This window comes from Nannospalax galili, unplaced genomic scaffold (genome assembly GCF_000622305.1).
Source record: "Nannospalax galili isolate Female #2095 unplaced genomic scaffold, S.galili_v1.0 scaffold413, whole genome shotgun sequence".
Taxonomy (NCBI): Eukaryota; Metazoa; Chordata; class Mammalia; order Rodentia; family Spalacidae; genus Nannospalax; species Nannospalax galili.
In genome coordinates this window covers 592,377-615,034 of record NW_008333889.1, presented here as the reverse complement: position 1 = coordinate 615,034, position 22,658 = coordinate 592,377, and the positions used below count along the sequence as shown (strand labels likewise).

At 37.9% G+C, this 22,658-nt stretch overlaps 1 protein-coding gene across 10 annotated transcripts in view; it reads right to left on the bottom strand.

Annotated features, from left to right (window-relative positions):
* The window catches only part of Cadps2 (calcium dependent secretion activator 2), a 595,026-nt gene that overhangs the window by 297,156 nt on the left and 275,212 nt on the right, over positions 1–22,658 (bottom strand). For all 10 annotated transcript variants that reach the window (XM_017797106.1, XM_017797102.1, XM_008828867.1 and 7 more), the window contains exon 6: positions 12,710–12,831. In XM_017797106.1, the coding sequence (XP_017652595.1) occupies positions 12,710–12,831 (122 nt within the window). The remainder of the gene's footprint in view (positions 1–12,709; positions 12,832–22,658) is intronic.

The following is a 22,658-nucleotide window of genomic DNA, read 5'->3' as shown; positions in this document are numbered from 1 at the left end:
CATCTGTGTCATGCAATGCCCCAGAGGTCAGAAGAGGGCTTCAGATTCCCTTAGAACTGGAGTTAAGGACAGTTAGTAGCCGCCATGTGGGTGCTGGGAATCAAACCAGGGTCCTCTGCAAGAGCAGTCAGTGCTCTTAACCACTGAGCCATCTCTCCAGTCCCAGTATATCTATAGACTTTAAGAAGCTTCTATAGTAGTAGGTTTCCATACTGCTTTTTGTCAAGACCTTTAGTGTTACTTATCCGTCCTTTTACTCCGTCCTCTGCTCTGCCCTCCCATGCCCCCAACCGTATTTAGCCCTTCTTGTCCAGCATTTCTCTTTCCCCCTTTATATCACTGTGTTCTGCCACCCCTCCCAGAAAGTCAGCCTACCCATGAACATTATTTGTTTCTTAACCTCTCTGAATTTTCAAATTGAAACGTGCGTATCTAAGATTTCAAAGCTAGCACAGAGTTATGAGAGCATGCACATTTGTCTTTCTGAGTCTGGATTAGAATATTTAAAGGCATTAACTTAAAAATAATGAGGATGCTGTTAACCTTGTTCAGTGACCTAATAACGAAAGTCTTTTAAAATATGAAGAGGAAAATCACTGTCATTATATAGTAACAAAAATAGCAAGGCAAGTTTCGTTTAAGTGGTTTGAGCTAAATGTTTCTGCACATAATTAGATAATGCATAGAGTAGAATCATGATCGAAGTGAGAGGAAGAAGAGTTCAGCTGATTTCAATGTGCATTCTCCACTAGGATGAGAGAGTAGGCATGCAGCATACATATAAAAACAAACTTCACATGCAAAAATGTCAATCTTTCTTATAAAGATTCATTTTTATTTTTAAATTATGTGTGTGTGGGAGCCTATGTATATGTGAGTGCTTGTATCCACAGAGGCTACAGGTGATGTATCCTTCTGGAGCTATAGTTATAGATGGCTGTGAACTGCTCAATGTGCATGTTAGGAACTGAATTCAGGTCCTCAGTTAACAGCTGAATCATCTCTCCATGGCCTCAATCTTTATTTCATTGCAATCACTGTAATTATATTTTGCTCAATTATCTGATTAACACCAACATGCATATAAGTATGTATAATATAGGTATTAAAAGCCAAAGTTCTACAAAGCTATATATGTCACTAGATTGAATATAAAAACTGAAATACAAGTGTATTGTTATTATATTAAGTTGTAGTTAAATGCCATAGTAAAGAAAAGAGTGTTCTGGGGCTGTGGAGATGGCCCATTCAGTAAAGCACTTGCTTTGTAGGCATGAGGACCTGTGTTAGATCCTTAGAAGCCAGGCATGGTGATGCATGCCTAGAAACCCAGATCTGGGGAGACCTAGTCAGGAGACAGCAGATCACTGACAGCAATACTTGAGATCATCCTCTGGCAACTATACACCCCCCCCACACACACACACACACGCACACACACACACAAACACAGAGGCATGTGTACATATTTACTCTCACACATATGCAAACGATTTCAAAGAGAAAATTTAAATAAAAGAGTATTTTGAGATCAACCTTTCTGAAATTATACTGGTCTTAAAACATTAATGAGAGTTTCCGGCTGGAGGAAAGCCTGGGGAAGCACTGTGACTGTACGAAGGCATAAGGATTATGATAGCTCCTGCTTTTTTGGTTTCCAGTTCATCAGTGCTATTTCAATATGGTGATTTACCTAAACAACTCTCTGTATCCACTATTCACCACTGACAGCCTGCGAAGAGTTTGCTATGGTGGGAATGTGTCTTGTCCGCCCCCTCCCCTGAGATGCCTCCTGGGTTAATGTGTTGAGAGCATGGTCCTCAGTGTGGTAGTGTCAGGGAGGTGCGGCCTAGTAGCAATATGTTGGTCAGTTAGTGTGTAGTCCCCAGGAAATGATACAGTTCTCAGGGGAGGCTGGTTAACTTGAGCAAGGTGCTTGTTATAAATGAGCAAGCTTGGTCCTTCCCTAGAACTCTTCTGACTTCCTCAGTCTTTCTCTCCATCTCACAAGCGATGAAATGATGTGGTGATGGGAGGGACTCACTGGAACTAGCATCATGCTACTTTTGCATGTTGAGCCTCCAAATCTGAGCTCAATAAGTTTTTTTACACATCACCCTGTCTCGTGTATGTCATTACAAAAATAGAAAAAGGATTAGTAAGCTTCTAAGGCATTTTTACAAACTCATCAGAACCCCAATAACATAAAGCTGCATTTGGTATTAAATCAGCTTTTCTTCTGCTGATCCATGTCCTCAGTGAGAGTTCCCAGCTGCATTTCAACTCCACAGCTCCAGAATGCGTAACAGTTGAGTGCCCTGCACATAATGAATTAACACAATGCCAATATGGAAGACACGGTTGCAAGGTTTCTGTCAAAATGACAGGGTGCTCTGTTGCAGAGTACTAGAAATCTTCTGACAGCTGAGTTTTACCAGAGCAGATATAAATCTTCTATGACATCAACTGAGAAACAAAACTGATGTTGAGAGGAAATATATGACAACCAAAGAATGTTTTCCCATCATAACTGACACTGGGACATTATTCATGATGAAAACCACCTCCGGTTGATGAAAACCACTCTCAAATCTTTAAAAAAGTGCCTATTGAAAAATACCATATGACAATACACATTTCCAAGTCAAAATTCTCAAGCAGGACTCAGGAAACAAAAACACATTTGACTTCATAAAATAATGTTGTTTGATATTGTTAAGAGCACTCAGTTTTTTATTAAGATTAGGCCTCTTCTAGGAATTCCTGGTTTTAAAAAATAATGCTTTTCTACTTAAAGAGAATAGAAAAATAAATGCTTGAGTAGAGAAAGCACATCAAGCAAAGGATAAACAAGTATACAGAGAGAGGTAAAGCAGATGTTTCTGAGTATTCCATTGTACATATCCATTCACAAAACAATCCTACCCAGTGGGGACTGCTATCTTCATTTTACTGTTGAGGGCAGACTCAAAGAGGTTCACCCAAAAGAAATATATAACCAAAGATTAAAGTGATCAGCCATAATTCTTTAAGAGTCCATGTGTATAGCTAAAGGCTACATAACAAGAAACAATGCCAGACAGGAAATACCTTCCTATTAGTTGTTGGCCAGGGTGGCCCAAGAGACTGCCAGACAATAACCCAGCATAGAACTAGGAAAATGTACAGCAGACCCCAACCTTATCGAAAGGAATGTTGGCGACTAATTTCTGCTAGATGAGGAAGAGCCAATCTTCCTAAAACAAGGAACTCTAGATATGGTGACTAGAATCAGCGTTTGGACTGGGGAAGGGCTGGGGGCGCTGATAACACAGTAGACAGTAACAGGGATGACAGAGTACATGGGCTCCAGTGGGGGAGGGCTATGGGAGGGTGCCATTTGGGACACGGGCATAAAGATGATTAAGATTGTTTGGGATGATCTGGATGAAATACACACACAAAAAATCAATAATAAAAAAAAGGTTCAAGTAAGTAGTTTGATCACACAGTTAATCTGTGGCAATGCTAGGATTTATACTCAGGTATATCTCATTATTCAGCTTAAATCTATATTATGCTGATCAACAGCTATCAACATAACCCTGAAATCAATGTTTTTTTTCAAGAGTTTTTAATTCTTCTACAGTTCTCTTGCTATATGGTTTCATGTATACAGGAAACCAAAAAGGTCAAAGAAATAAGAACCAATAGTGGTTGTTAGAGGCAGGGGTTAGAGAGGAGGACAAGGGACAGGGACAGCAACAACTGAGGGATGTTTATTAAAAGATTCAAAAATTTCAAATATATGATAAATGAGTTCTGGAGAATATGTGCAGCAGAACTGGTGTGTGGAGAAAACTACAGTGATGCTGACATCATTACATGATTACGTGTGTACCACAAAAAGCGCGGTAGAATCACACACCTTGACTGTTCACAACCACTGTCGACTAAATTGTTTAAAAAGAATATTTACTTCCTTGACTGCTATCCTATGTAGTTCTATTTTTAAAACGCAATGGCTTCTGGCCATTTTTCAAATCATAAACTTATTTTAACAAACCATGAAATGCTATTCAACTGGATTTCTTATAATGGTTTTCTACTGAATCATTTTCTTCATTAGTTGATTCTTCAGAGGATTCTGGCATCTGGTACCTGCCTGCCTGTCATATTCTAAGCGTGTGTGTGTGTGTGTATCCCACTGAGTCTACTTAGTGTGTGTGTGTGTGTATCCCACTGAGTCTACTTAGTGTGTGTGTGTGTGTATCCCACTGAGTCTACTTAGTGTGTGTGTGTGTGTATCCCACTGAGTCTACTTAGTGTGTGTGTGTGTGTCCCCTAAGAGAAGATCTGTGTTTCACTGCCCAACAGGGACTGGTCTGGTCTAGAATAGATATAAACTGTAGCACTGAAGGGGGGCCTTAGGCATCTCTCCTGGCTTGCAGGACTGTTGTCTAAATGTAAAGGAACCAGGCTGAAAGTAACAGCATCCCTTCATACTGTATGGGTCAAGTAGTTTTCATGTGAAGCATGGAAACACTAAAGTCTCCTGATCTCAGGACTGGGTTTTAGCTCTGGTATATAGCAGGTCCTAGAAAAATAGCCATCAAATCTTCTGGAAAACTATATATTCTCTTCATTCATTTGTAGGCAGACATTTAGAATTTCTAACATAAATTTAGTGAGTTGGAAAGGGGATAATTTTGGTGTATTTCAAACACTGGCATTTAACATAAAACTCTGATGTTGCTCTTAAGCAGAATCAACATCTCATAGCAATATGACTACAGCATTTTCCATTTAAAATTAATTTGTAACATGATTATGAAAACACACATTATTGTTTTTGTCCTGGAACTCGTATTTTGGTTTCATTTTCATCAAGAGTTTTAGAATTTGATCACAGTATAATGTTTTAATGAGTGAGTGTGCTTTATGGTGATCCTATAGCAAATCCATATTTATGAAAATGATTATTTGCTTTAACCATAATGTTCACTGACTAAAATTCCTGACTTCAGGTTTTGTTAGGATTTTTAGTACTCAAGTGACCCAAAGTAAGCACCAGAGAATAAATTCATTTATTAGACACATATCTCAATAGAATGACTTGGGCTTTGTTTCTTAATTAGTTCTGTCCATAGGTGCCTAGTATTTAATTCTGCAGTTATTCAGATTTCAGCACGGATTTTTATCCTAGTTTTTGTTTTCCAGTTGTAATCTTTCAGAAAATGAGTGTATGTGAGTATTAAGATAGCAATGCCCATCAATTTGTTTATTTTCTGCTTAAATATCCCCAAGCCATCTAGTGATTAATAGCAAAAACTAATTCTCAATTATTTAGCAGGAAAAGACTTGAATAAATCCATCAACTCAGTTGAAAGCAAAGAACTGGAAGACATCTAATTTGAAAAATCAACAGTAATATTCTCCAACTGAGTGCTGCCCTGGAGGTTTACACTCTGGGGAAGAAACAAAATGGCAGGAAGAAATTGGCAAGAAATAGATCTTTCTTTTGGAAAGCAAGAGAAATACAATTGTGAAAGGGAGGCTGAGAATGGGACCTTACACATACCAGGCCCTTTCCTAGACAGAAAAGCTTTAAGAGAAGGACCCTACAGAGTCAGGGGTGTCATATGTCAATTCTACTAGCATTGGTCTTAGACTGAACTATCCCTTGGAAAACTGTCTTGTTTATTTGGGAGGAGTCACATCTCAGTTGAAAAGCACTGACTCAGACAGGATGGCATGTGTCCAAGAGTGATTATGTAATCCTAGCCCAAGTGAACATATACAAGAAAAAGAACTGGTCTCTTAAGGGGAATATGTTTTCCATTAAATTTCTAGAAAAAATAAAAGTTTGGGGTAGGAAAACAGGAGAGACCAACTTGGAACTATATTTTCATAAGCAGTAGATAAAGCACTTCAATTAAGATTACTGAGCACTTGCTGAGCCCTATTACCACACTGCTGCTAGTAGAGACCCAGGAGTACAATATATCAATCTTGTCTTTTAGGGAGCTTTCAACTTATTTGGACAATCTGTGAAGGAAATGAAAATCAAACATATAGAGAATACATAGGTTATGTCACTAAAGCAGTAGCTCGGTGGGAGAACAATAAGGGCAGCCATGGGCTACATTGTTCTGTAAGGGATGGCACAATGGCAGAAGACTCAGACTTTGTAGTGAGAGGAGCTTCCCTAAAAAACTGCACTAGAGAAAACTTACATGTGGATATTTGCCACAAAATAGGCACTTGCTAACCCAAGACAAATGCAAAGAAAATATACACATTTTGCCCATTTCGTCTCCTTTCAACTCAAACCCTAATGAAATAATGTTGAATGAGTGGATGAACAGTAATTATTAGTGCAAATAATTACTGTTGACCTATGCCCTATTCATGCCTTGCCAAATTTAATGAATTAACAAATGAAGCAGAATGGGGCTGCAGACACAGTTCAGTTTGTAGAGCATTTGTCTACCACATGAAGCTCTTGGTTCAATCCCAAGTATCACATAACCCAGGTGCAGTGGTACAGGTGAAATCTCAGCACCTCAGAGCAGAAGGATTAGAGATTCAAAGCCATCCTAGGGTACACAGTGAATTTGTGGCTAGCTTGGAATATATGAGACTCTTGAAAGAAAAAAAGAAAACAAAAGAAAATAATGAAAAAAATGAAAAGACCAGACTATGGTACCCATTGCAAGAATTGGGGTAGACTGGAAAGAAGCGGGAAGGTGTGTGTGTCAAGTTTTGGCTTAAACTGGTATGATAATTTAATAACTGCACATATTAAATTACCTGAAGGTGGCCAGGAAAGATATAGTGTCTGCTAAAATGTGTTATGAAGGAAAATCCTAATCTCAGAGGATAGTGCAAATAATTACTGTTGGCCTATGTCCTATTCATGTCTTGCCAAATTTAGTGATTTCATCAATAACAAATTGCATAAATCAAATGAAGCAGTAACAATTACAAGAGATTGCTCTAAAAGAAGTATGTATGTGAGGGAAAGTTATCTGTCAGCTGTAAATTTACCACCGAAAAGTTAAGTAACCCTACGTAGACATCTCCCAAACTCTCCCTGTTGTTTTTCACCTAGCGCCTGAAACTTAACTACTCTAGATTCCCATTTCCTTCACATGTCTCCAATTATGGAGACCCCAGATTAGCTTCCTTTACTTATAAATACATTCTCAATTCACTTCATTTCTGTATTTGGCAAATATCTGTCTCTTTAGGCTCCATTTTGTTCTGCATTACCAGCGTCAGTCTCAGAAAAATGTCATTTAGAGTGAATTTAATAGGAGGAAGCAATCTGTCAGGATTTTAAAGATGGAAATGAGGAGAGACAAAACCTGCACGCAGTGTGTGTGCTTCCCCTTTGGCTTATTAAAAATTGGCATAATGTTGGATATATCATTTAAAAATTTAGCATATTCTGTCTGTAATCTGTAAAAATATCTGACTAATGAATTATATTTCAAATTCTGACATCAATAAATTAAACTGAAAATGAAAATGATTTTAAGAAACATAGTTTCTTTTAGTTTATATGTGGTCTATAACGAATCTTTCTCAAACTTTTGCCCCAGGACTGTGTCATTCCAGGAAGCTTTACCTTTGTGGCTGCAATATTCTTATTGCCTTAACAAGATTATTGCACAGATGAAAAAATTCTGGTTAAAAATATTAAGTGTCCTGAAGTGTATACTGGAGTCTATACTTCTCATCAGCCTGTATTAGTATTCAGAAAAATATTTCTTTAAAGATGTGACTCACCAATCTTTCTTGTTCCCTCTTGATTTTGTAGGTTACTACTTTCAGTGTGATAGGGAGCAGGGACCCAGGAACTTAATAAAACAGCTGTATGGTGCAAAAAAGAGACAGCAGGTGTGAGGTAAGTATACCGCTGCTTGCTGGTGGTTGGTTACTGAGAGTCTTGAGATGTCGTCCAGCTGCCCTCAAACTTGCTCTCCTTTTGCCACAGTTTCCCTAGTACTGTGACTTCAGATATTACTATGACCTCCATCTCTCTGGCTGTTTTGTTTTCTTAGCAAATGAATGCAACCAACATTCGGCTGAGTATTCTGATTAATACTACACTGCCTTATTATTCTAGTATTGAATTGGACATTTAAGATTTGTGAAGAGGTTCTATCTCATTCCATATGTTCCTTGACTTTATTTCTATAATACCGAGATCTATCTGGAACCTGTCTAGGGTTCTACAAGCTCCCTAGGGTGCGTAAGTACTCAAAGGAGGACCGCCACTTGAAGGGAATGGAGCTTAAAAGTCTAGACATATCAGGAAATCTGTGAGTATCCCACGGCCATAGCAAATCTTCCAGCCTCAATTTGTCATTCATTTTTACTACCCTTCCATTTCCTTTTGGGTGGGTTCATTAATGGTACAGGCTAAACCTGAGATGAACAAGATGATTGGAAAAGGTAAAATGTTATAAAAACTATTTATCAGGAACACTTTTATATCTCATTCCTAGGGAATAAAACTTTCCTGATTCACTGAAAGACTATAAAGCAATGCATTAAAAATTCTTAAATAAAAGAGCTTACTATATAACTGAAAAAACAGTTTCTCCCCATTCCCTTTTGCTTATTAAAACATTAAAATTAAAAGCAAAACTTTACCAAATTAGATTGTTTAACCTACTACTCTTTGGGAATCAAACTTGTCTGTCAACAGCATTTTTATCAGACCCCAAGTTCTATGTTCTGAGTTATACACCAGCTTTACATGCTTTTTCCACATAATTGCTGTCAGGAATTCTGAACTACAGGAATTAAATAGGCAATGACTAGAAATCTTGATTAAGTTTATTGGAAATATGGACTAAATAAGGCACTTTAATTAGCATCAGACAGAAAGATGAATTGATCTCCAACAAAGCGCAAACTGTTAAAGCAATAAAATTTAGAAAACGTGTCTGAGGCATAATTCAGGATGATGAAGGAGGAGACAAACCTTTTTCCTGTTGTGCAAGATGAAATTGGGGTGAAGGTAACCTCACCGTGGAGAGCTGTGGTTGGTGAGCACTGGGGCAATACGTGTTTAAGGCTATCTGCCTCTAGGAAGCGGCGATCAATTCAAATCTTTTAATTCATTTTAAAAGTTACCTCAGTGCTCACAAAAAACCAGAAAGGCTATTTTGGTCCAATTTCCTTGTGGAAAGAATAATCTAAAAAGTACTAGGGCTTTCTTGTAACATTTTTCTCTCTGATATTCAAGAATTTTAATTCATTAAAATATTTACTAATATGCTCCCTATCAGAATCTCTTTATGAGTGTATATATTTAATAAGCAATATTCTATAAGAACTTTTATTATTTGTAAAAATATTAGTGTTAAAAAATCATTGAGTAAAAGGCAGCTCACTTCATTGATCAAATATTTAAGTTCAAGTTCAATACAAGATTTTGTAGAAACTATGCTAAGCAGACAAAAGTCAGATACAAAGACTAAGTATTTCATGATTCCATTCTTATGAAATGTCCTGGAAAACTAAAATTATAGTGCTCCATTTATGGGTGCTTTCCTGGACCTGTGCATGGGGTCAGGAATGATCTACAAATGGGCAGGGCACATGTTTTCAAACTATGTGTCATTTTTTCTTTAAAGGTATGACCCCTGGTAGGTCAGCCACACTCCAGGGCAGGTTCCACACTCAATAGTATTTGAGCAACACAAATTGAACTTGATGGGTTAAAAAGAAAAAGAATCTGAGTTTGGCTGAATAGGGAAGGAAGGGGATCTGGGAGGGGTTGGGAGATGGAAAGTGAGTATGATCAAAATACATTATATAAAATTGTCAGAGTTGGAGAGATGGCTCAGCAATTAATAATACTGACTGTTCTTGCAGAAGATCTGGGTTCAAATCCCACATGGCAGCTAACAACTGTCTGTAATTCCAGTTCCAGGAGCTTTGACAACCTCTTCTGTCCTCCGTGGGCATGCATGACAGGGGTACACTTACCTACATGCAGGTAATACACAAATACACATAAAATAAAAATAAAAAATAAAATATTTAAAAAACTGTCAAAGAATGAATAAAATATTTTTTAATATGTGATTATATTACCATCAAAAATTTGCCTTAACCAAGTAACAAATAACTTCAATCAATCCAAATAAATTCTGAGTAATTACTTAGTAAATGCAAATATACTAAGATGTAAGAATGAATAGATTATGAATTTTTACATTTAAGGAGTGACACAGTACAAAATAAAACAGAGGAGAAAAATATCAGTCCAAAAATTAAAAAGGCAAGGCAGAAAATCTCTGTTCCTCACTGGTTTGTTATCAAAAGGAAGATGAATTCTTAAGAACTGAAGTCTGAGATTCCCGATGCCAAATATCCAGCTACACCAAGAAAAGAAGGAAGATTGCAAGCAGAGGGTAACGCCAGGGGACATTATCAGTGTGGCTGTGATGTGTTTCCAGGACCACATGAAGAGCAGGGCAGAGGATCAGGAGTGGATAAGGAAACAGAGTGAAGTTCCAGAGGGAATGAGAGGCTGGGCAGGGCAGGCATGTCAGGCTTGGCAGGGTGAGGAGTTCAACCGGATTCTTCTAGACCTAATACTCTCGTTAAATCTCTTCTCTTAACATGTCACCCTCTGTATCCTGCCAGACTGCCTGCTTCAAAGCCATGCTTTTTGTTCATTTTCCTCTTCAGTGCCTAATCAGTGCTAGCCAGGATCTCAGCAGAGGTTTCCTGACTGAACAGGATGCACATTAATTCCATGACAAAGCAGAAAGAGAAAAATAAGTATATTAAAAGAGGGATTCAAATGAATGTCAGGGAAGTTGCATTTGACTCCCTCAGGAGAGGGGCAATTTCTAACAGAGACCGGGCTTCCCACGTTTACATCAGATAAAAAGAATATCTTCCAAATTTCATTAAAATAATTTTTGGAGTTTGAAACATTAAAAGTCAGCAAAGAACAGCTTTATCATTTCTGATTGCTATGTGATGATATTAATTGGACCTTTAACTCAACCCTACTCACTGGAACATTCCAAGCTATTGAGTAGTCTTCTACATTTCTATGACTGCACAATTGCACATTGGAAAGGGAAAGCTACTGCAAGACAACATCAGCAGTCCACACAGAACCCTAAATGATACAGGTATGTGGGGAGTCCAACTCATATAATCCTTGCAAATGACTTAGAAACCTCTTGTGCAATGGTCAGCTTCACATCTGCATGCTGGATTTCTGTGTGTATCACACATGGATTCTGTCACCTTTTAAAAACATTTTTAATTGAGCTTTTAAAATTTTATACATTTCCCACTCAAATCCAGACCCCTCCCCCATCCATGCCTCCCCCTATCCCCCAACCAAACCCTATGCACTCTGCCACACACGCTGAGTCCTATTAGTTCAGGTGTTTGTACCCAAATGTCCTTCAGTGTAAATGTATCCACTGGAGTCTAGTCAGCCCATCCAGTGGCCATATGTAAGTCATACTCTCCCTTACCCAGCAGCAATCAGGTTCAAATAGTTCTCAATCTAGTGCTGGCCCATCACCTATTTTTCACCTCCCATTTGGGCCCTTGTTTAACTGAGCTCACAAGGGTCCCGCACGTGACACCACTGCTACCACAAACTTACATGAGCAAGCCACCAGTGGCCTGGAAGCCTCCACCTCCCTGTGTTCATGAACCAGCCCTTGCTCTTACAATCTTTCCACCTCATCTTCTGCAATGGTCCCTGAGCCATGGGTGGGTGCATCAAACTCTGGAGCACCCTATTTCATAAAATCAGTAGTCCAGGACTATAAAACAAAGATTGACACCAACTTAGTGATAGTGGGTGACTTTAATACCCCACTTTCTTCAATAGACAGGTCAACTGGACAAGAATAAACAGAGAGACATCTGAATTAAATGATACCATACATCAAATGGACCTAACAGACATCTTTCCCAAGCACCAAAGAATACACTTTCTATTCAGCAGTTCATGTAAGTTATTCTAAAATTGACCACATTCTAGGGCACAAAACAAATCTCTCAACAAATACAAAAAAAAAAGAAATAATTCCATGCCTTCTATCAGACCATAGGGCAATAAAGCTTAAAATCAACAGCAAAAGCTCTAGTAAAAACCAAACTTAAGGAGATTAAACAACACACTCCTGAACCATGAATGGGTCAAAGAAGAAATAAAGAAATTAGTATTCATGGAACAAAATGAAAACGAGAACACAACACAACAAAACCTCTGGGACACCCTAAAAGCAGTCCTAAGAGGGAAGTTTACAGCTTTTAGTTCCTACATTAATAAAATCAGACGCACAAGTAAACAACTTGACAGTACAACTCAAGACTCTGGAAAGGCAAAAACAAACCAAGCCCAAACCTAGTAGATGAGAAGAAATAACAAAACTCAGAGCAGAAATTAATGAAATAGAAACAAAAAAAAATCAATGAATCTAAGAGCTGGATCTTTGAAAGGTCAAACAAGATAGACTCTTAGCCCAGTTAACCAAAAGAAATCAAATCCAAATCAACAAAATCTGTCACTTTTCATCAATACACAGAAAGGGGCACAGTGTTAACACAGGTGAGACAAAGCTGGCCAAATGACACTTTCAGATTCAATTTCCATAGAATTGTATGGATAAATAAAACATTTTTGGATTAAATTAAAAAATATATATATAACTTTCAGCAAGCTTACTGTGGCCTTGAAGCTTCAGCCTGATCCGTCTGGAGCTTTTCTCCACCTTCCACCTCCATTGTACAGTAGACAATTCGATTGGGAGCCACTGACTTCAAACCTTGCACTTCCATTATGACAATCTAAAGATAAAGAATTTGAAAACAATACCTAAAGTTGATAGTCGTCAATAATCCACAGAAATAACAGCAAGAACAGATAGGAGAAGGGCTCATGAGGCCCTAATCCTACTGAGGAGCTATTGGCAATTGATGGCGTCTCAGAGAGGGAGAGCTAGTTTTCTTCAGGGATTGTGGCCCCTGGACCGTGCTCCAGAGGATGGCTTTACACCCATGCTCATTTGTGTAGCATTAATTTTGTACTCAGTATGTCATACATATAACCCACACCCCCCCCAAAGAAGAGGACATAGAGTTGGGAGGGGAACTCAAAGGGGGATCTTAAAGGAGTTGGAGGGGGAGTAAGGTGGATATGATCAAAATACATTATTTACACTTATGAAATTTGCAAAGAATAAGGATGTGACTCTTGGTAGGTTAACCAGGCTCCAGTGGATGGACCCACACTGAAGAACTTTTGGGGGGACACAAATTAGACTCTATAGGCCTTATCTCATATACATATAGTAGAGTACATTAAATTGGGTGAGGGTCAGTAAAGGAGGTGTAGATGGGGGGAGGGGATCTAAATACCACTAAATTATATTGTATGAAAATCTCAAAAGTTCAATAAAATTTAAAAATAATTAAAAAGAAAGAACAGCATGAATAATCAAAAGGAAGGGCAACCAATAAAGTTATCCAGTGATGTCACAGTATGTTATCTTCTCCATAACCTCTTCTACTTTTGGTGGTGTTTTTAGACAGGGTCTCCCATAGCATCAGCAAATCTGGAGCTCCCTATGTAGACTAGGATTGCCTCTGCCTCCCAAGTGCTGGGATTAGAGGAGTGCACCAGCACGCCCCTTGTAAACCTCCTCTAATTAAGGAAAGTACAAGAAATAAATATTTGAGGAGTTTGATTTCTGAAGATCTCTTGAGAGCTACCAAATGAAAGTAAAGTGAAAGACCTTTAATGTTTATTCTAGAGAATTAAATAAAGTTAATCTTAGATCTTAACAAATTAAAGCAAATTCTGCATGAAGAAGAATTGAAGATGCAAATTCAGTGACAGTAACAGAGATATGCTGGGCACCATAGAGCGATTCAGTGCTTTCTAGTATAGCCATAGTCACTATCAAACTTTCTACATGCACTTATATTTTACATGACTCCTATTTGTAAAATAGTTTTCTTTATTGTGACTCTACACATTAGTATCACAACATAATAAACACTATAATTTGCCATTAAACATTTTAATATTAGATGCACAAGAAAAATAATTTTTCTATCCATTAAGTGCATTACTAATTTAATGCATGACATTAAAAGAATCAAAATTACATTTTTATCTATAACTCCCAGTGGTGAAAGAAATGAGAGAGAGAGAGAGAGAGAGAGAGAGAGAGAGAGAGAGAGGCATATGTATGGGGGTGGTGCCCACATGAGTACATGGTGGAGGCTAGAGGACAGAGGGAGCCTTCCTCCATTGTCTCCATCTTAATTTTGTGAGACAGGGTCCCTCACTGACGCTGAAGCTCATGTACTGGCTAGGCAGCTAGCTGGTGAGCCAGCTCCTGGGATTGGCCTGCCTCTCTCCCTCACTGCTGAGGTTACAAGTACACCATTCCCAGCTTTTACATAGGTGATGCACATCTGAATCCAGGTCCTCTTATTTTATCAGCAAGTGCTCTTACTCACAGAGCCATCTCCCCAGTCTACAAATATTCTTTTAAGATGCACTTTTTGTGTTTGTTTAAAAGGTTGTTAATCAAAAGTACTATAACTTAACACAATTATTGAATTTCATTATATATCATTTATTATATAAAAACATATACACTTATACGTGAATATATTTAAATAAAATCTATTATCAATTACATGTTTTACTAATTTGTTTAATCAAAATTTGCATTGTAACTTTTCTAAATTCTCCAAATATAATTTTACAGTAGGTTCTTTTTATACATGTAAGTTAATTTATTGATCTCTGTCTTATTTGCACAAATAAAATAATAACATTCATGCTATGTAGCTGCCAAAATACCCACCAAAATATAAGCTACATCATTTACATCCTTTAGAGTCACTGCACTTTTCATAGAGCTGTGAAATGAATCTCGCTCTCTCAAAGAAACAAATCATCTTAAAAAAATTGTATACAGATGTCTTCACTGTAAGTTCATCACTGGAGTCCAGTCAGTCTATTTACAATCACTCCCCAGTGAATGAACTTGCACCAAGGGACATCTGGGTACAAATGCTTGACTAGATAGGCCTTAACGTATATGGCAGAATGCATTGAAATCCATTGGGGGGCACTATGGGGGATGCAGATGGGGTAGGGGGTCTAAATTTGATGAAGATCTATTAAATGAAATACACAAAAACTCAAAATATACATAAAACTAATAAACAAAAAAGAAATATATTTAAAAAACTTTACGTTTGAGCTCTGGCACAAGGGAAGAGTCATGCCTTTAAATACAAATGTATATTGGTTTTTGTTTATTTTCATTGAAAAATGAAAAATGGTGGCTGGAGAGATGGTTAAGAGCACTAGCTGCTCTTTCAGAGGACCCAGGTTTGATTTCCAGCACCTACATGGTTGCTAAGAACCATCTGTAACTCCAGTTCCAGGGGTTCCAATGTCCTCTTCTAACCTCCATGGGCATTTCATGACATAGGTGTACTTACATGTATGCAGGCAATACACCCATACACATAAAATAAAATAAATAAAAATTTAAAAGAAAAAATGAAAACTTGATAACCAAAATAATAAAATATTGAGCTGGGCATGGTGGTGCATGACTTTAATCCAGCACTCAGAGGCAGAGGCAGGCATATCTCTGTGAGATTGAGTCCAGTCTGGTCTATATAGGAAGTTCCAGGAAGACCTTGCCTCAAAAAGACCAAATAATAATATGTTCTTTTTTCTGCAATCAGGGATCTGGCATTTAATAATATTTAAATGCATACCAAAATATTACAAATAGTGACTTGAAAAATTCATTAAAAATGAAACAAAAATAAGGAACTGAATGAAAACTGAATAAGAGAATTTTTAGGGAATTAATTGATATTAGTACCATCTTCCTTAGCTGCTCTAACACTCAGGGGGAATTGAAGTGAACTTATAATTGTCTTTGCAGTATTGGGGACTGAACTCAGGACCTCATACATTCTGGGCAAACATTCTACCTCTGAGCTATATCCTAAGCTCCATATTGTTAAATCCTGATTGAAGAAAATAACAAAAGGTGTTTTGAATGACTAGTGTTTGTTATAACATGGAGAGTTAAACTAACCAGAATCTATGATTAAAAGACTACATTTGGACTTAGCACAATTCCAACTGAAATTTTAATTCAATGTCATTTTTAAAATTTTTACTGTGTATATATCTATATCTATATTTATCTATCTATTTATCATCTATCTATCTATCTATCTATCTATCTATATGCACATGTGTGTGCCATATATATCACATGTGTACCACAACATGCTTTTACCTGCTAAACTGTCTTGCTGGACCCCAATGATAAAATATTTGATGATGACTTATTATGTGTAAAAAAATGCACCATAATTATCACAATTGATAAATCCATACATATTAACATTTTAAATGATTAACATATTGCAACTTCTACAATGTATTTAGCAGCCAATGTGCTGGAGAGAATAAAGAAAAAAAAATTGATGGTGCTGTTGCCTCTATGACAAACCACTATAAACAGGACCTTCTAAGCAAACAGTAAACTGCACTGTCTTCAAAACAATACTTCCATCACTTCCCGGACAGTTTTATCCTGCAGTACTACTTTCAAAAGATACAACTTCTGCAATTAATCTGCACATATAAACAGAACAATAGAGCCCTATACATCTGATTTTCAAGGAGCTGTACAGAACCAGCTTCAATCATTAGTGAGAAATCCATGGACCATCAGCTAGCTGAATTGTAAATAACTCTTTCAACCAGTTCCCAACAAAATACAATAATGAAAGTACAGAAAATAACACCATCTATGCAGCATCGTCTCGTCTCAGTCTCTCTGTGGCTGACAATGCAATGAGGACAGAACAAAGTTGTCCTAGAAGCAAAAGTAAGGGAGGCACTAACAGCTTTTGAGCAATACACTAGCCACCAGGGTCAGGTGATACTTAAACACACTGCTTGTTTTCAAGAAAAGGAAGCTGGGCCTATGGTGAAAGGGGACAGGAGGGGAGGAGTGTTAGCATATAGCAGCAGATCCACAGGAGGCCACAATATCTACAAATCTAAAGTCAATGTAAAAGCTCGATATGAAAATGCAACCAGAGAAGCCACAGGATTCCTCTCCCCAAGCAGCACACAGGCTTTCCGTTCATAAACTTGCTTTTCTTGGTCCAGTTGGGTTTTAATAAACCATTACATGGTTAACTGCTTTCCATGTTAGCTCAGGTTCTGCTCTGTCACTCTTTCTAAAGGATTTGTGATTGGAGAGAATCCCAAATGGATTTGTTTATGCATAACTGCTTTTGATACCATAAAATCCTTAATTTGATCAATATATAAGGAATGAATTGTGTGCTGGGCATTGGTGGGTCACTTTCCACACCTCAGTAAATGAAAGAGGGAGAGGGAAAAATGTTCCTTTCCTGAAGCTTAAATTTTAGTAAAGAAAACCAGATATGAACAGACGTAATAGGTCACTGAACTACAGGTTAGGCAGTAAGTGTTGTGATAAAAATGGAGCATGGGGGCTGGAGAGATGGCTCAGCAGTTAAAAGCACTGATTGTTCTTGCAGAGGACCCAGGTTCAATTCCCAGCACCCACATGGCAGCTAACAACCATCCATAACTCCACTTCCAGGGGATCCAGTGCCTTCTGCTGACCTCCATAGGCACTGCACAACACAAGTGTACTTACATTCAGGCAACATGCTCATACACATAAAATAAAAATATTAAACATATTTTTTTAAAAGAACTTGGTAAGGACCAGGCTCAGGGAGGAAGGGAAACATGGACCACAATTTCAAGAGAAGGTACAATTTGACCAGAGTTTTTCAAATCTATACTTTAATCTTTAGACCCCAGATTCACTTATTGGGAAAGACATTCTACACTGGACCAGTTTTAAATAAAATCCAAAACTGAAATGTGAGAGCTATATAGTTTAATCACTGCTGGCCTTTTGTGTGTGTGTGACAGGGTCTCCCTGCAGCCCCAGCTGTCCTGGAACTCACTATCTCACTATGTAGACCAGACTGGCCTTGAACTCACAGAGATCTGCCTGTCTCTGACTGCTGGCTTTTAAGAGTTTTTGTAGTTGAAATCAGGATCCAAGAAGCCATCCTGTGTAATGGGCCTGGCTGGTGTTATAGCCTGTGGTGAGAAGATTACCCATCCATTCTTTAGGTGATCAGTACTTACAATGAATGAAACTTGTTGGTGGACACATAAATCATACATGAAACACTGTGGGTTCTGAAAACAGATTTGTATTAAACTACAGTAGTGAAATATTTGCCTTAGACAAACATGCCAATAAAGGCTCTCAAAGTAATTTCATGAATATGCAGACTTCTCAGACCACACAAAAGGAAATTTTGACTTATAGTCTCATCCTCAGACACTATATTGCTAACTGAAGAGCCTACTTTAACATATTGGCAATAAGCACAGAAGAGTAATTCTTAGTTACTTGAACATTAATGCTCCAACATACTTTTTATTTAAGAAAGGGAAAAAAGTCTCCTACATAAATTATAATGGCTAAAAACATTAAAACATTAAAAAAAGAGAGCCTACTCCCCACTAGGATCTCTCCAGTTGGCATGGATGTGGGGAAAGGGGAACACTTATTCACTGCTGGTGGGACTGCAGATTGGAACAGTTACTATAGAAATCAGCATGGAGGTTCCTCAAAAAGCTAGAAAAAGATCTACTACATGATCCAGCTAGACTCCCCTTGGGCATTTACCTAAAGGGCTATCTGAATATCCTACTACAGTTACTTATTCATCCATGTTCATTGTTGCTTTATCCACAAGACCCAGAAAAAAAATTTGTGGGTGTTAGCTTTGGATCTTTAGATAACTGTGTTTCATATGGAATAACCATAGAGGTCAGAAAATGAGTAAGGGGCCATGGGGGGGGATTTTAACTGAGGAAAGATAGAAGGAAGTGGTAGTAGGGAACAGTGGACTGGGAAGAGTTAAATGGGGTGGGGAATGGGACAGCAGGGTAGAGGAAGGAATATTGGAAAAGATAACTATGACTTAAGACATTTTGTAAAAGTCAAATAGAAACCTACTATTGTAGAAACTTTCTAAGACATTTACATGCACATATATAAAAAGAGGTTAAAAGGCATTACCCTATAACAGAGGAACAAGGCCTGTGCTAGATACCACAGGCTAACGAATAAAAAGCCCAGTGCCAGGAAAGGGTCACTTCCTTTGGAGTTGTTATCAAATGAGGTTCCAAAGACTCCTAAATATTGCAGGCTATTGTCATTCCTCTTGGTTACCCTCTAGAACTTGACAGTAAGACCTTATTGCTGAAAATATCACATATTGCAGTGACAGAGCATGAAGAAATTACATTGGTACTGACTTTGAAGCTTCATCCCTGCTGGCTAGCTCTTACAATGCAGGCTACCAAAGGAGAAAAGTAATCATCAGTCCCACCCATTTGTGAATGCACTATGTGCTACAGTATCATTGGCCTAGCAAGACACGCCCACTGTGCAACAGGGGCATAAATGTCATGGGAATAAACAGACACCTTCTGATTTGATTTAAGGCCTGCCCCACAAAATGAAACCTACACCTGGCACCAGTTTTCAGGCCAAGAATATCTGGCTAGATAGGTCATAGGCCATAGGAGAAAATCTACTACTATTATTCTACTAGCAGCAATCAGTTGTCTATTTCTTTAGATAAGATTGGGGTCTGCTGTACAATTTCCGAGTTCTATGCTGGGTTACTGTCTGGGAGTCTCTTGTGCCACCTTGGCCAATAACTCAAAAGAAGGTAGTAGTAACTGATTGCTAATGAAGACACTGCACCATAGATGACTGCATCTCTCAACCTTCATCAGGAGAAGCTTCTTTCTGCAGTAACAATTACCACAGAGACCCAGAAATGGTCAAGATGCAGAGAATAAGAGACTGGGATGCTTAGCTTTAATGGGACATCTTTATCAACAGCACCTCTTCCCAAGGCTCAGGGATCACTGTGGAAGAGAGGGTGGAAAGAACTGTAAGAACTAGAGGTAGTGGATGACTACAGGGAAACTGTTTTCTGAATACAACAGGGCAGTTTCACATAAGAGCTCATAGAAGTTATGACAATGTCTAAAACATCTGTACAAGCTCAAACCAGACAAAAATCCCAGGACAGAGGAGGAAAGGGTAAGCATATGTCCCGCCCCAACCTGAAGAGCTATTGGCAATTGAGAGGTACTGAAAGAGGCTCAATCAGCTTTCTTTTTTTAAATATTTATTTTTATTTTTTAAAAGAAGCATTTCATTACAGCTTTAACACTCAATAACAGTTTCTGGAGCAAAGATACACATTCAAAAGTGGCTATAAAATTTTTAGGTTCGCTGTCGAACCTAATAACAACATACTTAGAAGAAGCTTTTCATTAAAACAGCATTGACATATTCAATAACAATTTCCAGAGCTAAGAAGCATGTCTTTCAAAATTGGCTGTAAAATTTTAGGTTTATAGTTGAATTAATACAGCTATACAATATTGTACTCAGAATAAAGTCTATGACATAAAATTAAATGAGGTTTTAACCTTTAAAAAAGATCTCTATTTAATTATTAAAATATGTAGTTTCATACAAAAAACTTCATTTTTTAATGCAATTAACACTAAGGTGTTTGCACATGCGTTTCTAATCTCTATATATCTGATTATTACTTTCTGAGCTCCTTGGCATCTGAGCATGGATATAAAGACATCAGGTAGATTTCAATGGCAATGTTTTTCATATCTACCAGTTATTAAGCAGCAAATTTTTATGCTTTGAAGAATTATTTTTAATTTTTTAAATTTAATAACCACATGATTAGAAGCATTTGATTACAGCTTTAACATATTCAGTAACACACTCCAGAGCAAGGATACATCTCTTTCAAAAGTGACTATAAATTTTTAGGCTCACAGTTGAATTAATATCGTTATAAAATATTGAACTCAGTATAAACCCTGTAAGATATAAAATTGAATGAGTTTTAACCCTTTAAAGAAGATCTCCATTTCATTTTAAAATATGGTGTTTCCTACATTTTTAATGCTACTAACACTTAGATGTTTGCATATGTGTCTTTAATCTCTATGTATCTGATGATTACTAGCCACAGTCCATTACATTCGGATCCTTAGTACCTGAGTAAGGATATAAAGTTATCAGGTAGATTTCACTGGTAATGTTTATCACCTCTACTATTTAAAATGAAATAAATTTTTATGCTTCCTCCTCAAATATGTTTTTTAAAAAATGTGTTGATTTTTCTGTTTGTATATCATACAGAGCATCCCACACAGTCTTATTCATCTATAGACCCACTTCCCAAATGGCACCCTCCCACAGCCTCTCCCCTCCCACATACTGGAGCCCACATACTCAACTCTGTTACTGTTCTCTGTATTTTCGACATGCCCAGACATTCTCTAGTGCTTGTCTGTCTGCTGCATCTAGTCAGCCTATCTAGAGAGCCTTGTTTTAGGAAGATCAGCTGTTCCTTATCTAGTAGCAATCAGTTGTCTATTTCTTTAGATAAGATTGGGGTCTGCTGTACAATTTCCCAGTTCTATGCTGGGTTAATGTCTGGGAGTCTCTTGCGCCACCTTGGACAATAACTCAAAAGAAGGTATCACCTGTCTGGCATTATTTCTTGTTATGTAGCCTTTAGCTATACATATGGACTCTTAAAAATTATATTATCCCATTAATCTTTGGCTATACTTTCCTTTTGGGTGTTTAAGACCCTACAGTGGACCCAGATAAAAGAAATTATTTTTATTCTTAAGGTCATTTGAGGATCTGTTCCTCAGGGTTGACGTGGGCTTGGGAGGCACCCCTGACTCCTTTCTTTTACCAGTTCCATCTATGTGAAGATAAGTCAAATGTCCTGCTCGACTATGGTTGGCTTCACTTGGAAGCATGGAGGAAATACTTCCTCTGTGTTGACCCTCCTCTTTGTAGACTGGACACTGGTTCAGGTCCATCTGGTGGGGTCTCCATGGCCTCCTTGCTTAAGAGGACAGGTGATTTATGACAGCTACAGGACATTCTGAGAGATGCTCATAGTCCCCTGGAATTTAGTAGACCTAGGAGGGCAAGGAGCAAAAACTGTCCTTTATGTCCTCCTGACCAAATTAGTATAGGCCTCAAAGTATGGCTGTTAAACATCCAAGAAGATTAGTTCCACAAGTCTGGTACTTTTAATTACTATATGCCATGTAGAAAGAGCTTGGGCAAAGACCAAATGCTCTCAGATAAAACTTGTGTAGACATATATTACATTTTTTGATCTGGTTGTATGTATAATTTATCAATAGGTTGTTGGCCTAATGTGGCACCCTCTGGTTTTCTAAAACTAGCTAGGCATTGTTTATCTCTCATAGTGTCTAACCCTTCCACCATGGTTTCCCCATTTAAGGTGCCCCTATTTTTCCCATTTCTCCCTTAATTCCCTTCTGTGGTCCCACCTCTCTTGATCAAGCTCCTTCTTTTATCCCCTAGGTTCCTACTACAACCTTCCCTCCCCTCTCCTCTTAAAATAACCCCATTTTTATCCGTATCTCCCTTGTTAAGGCCTGTATCCTA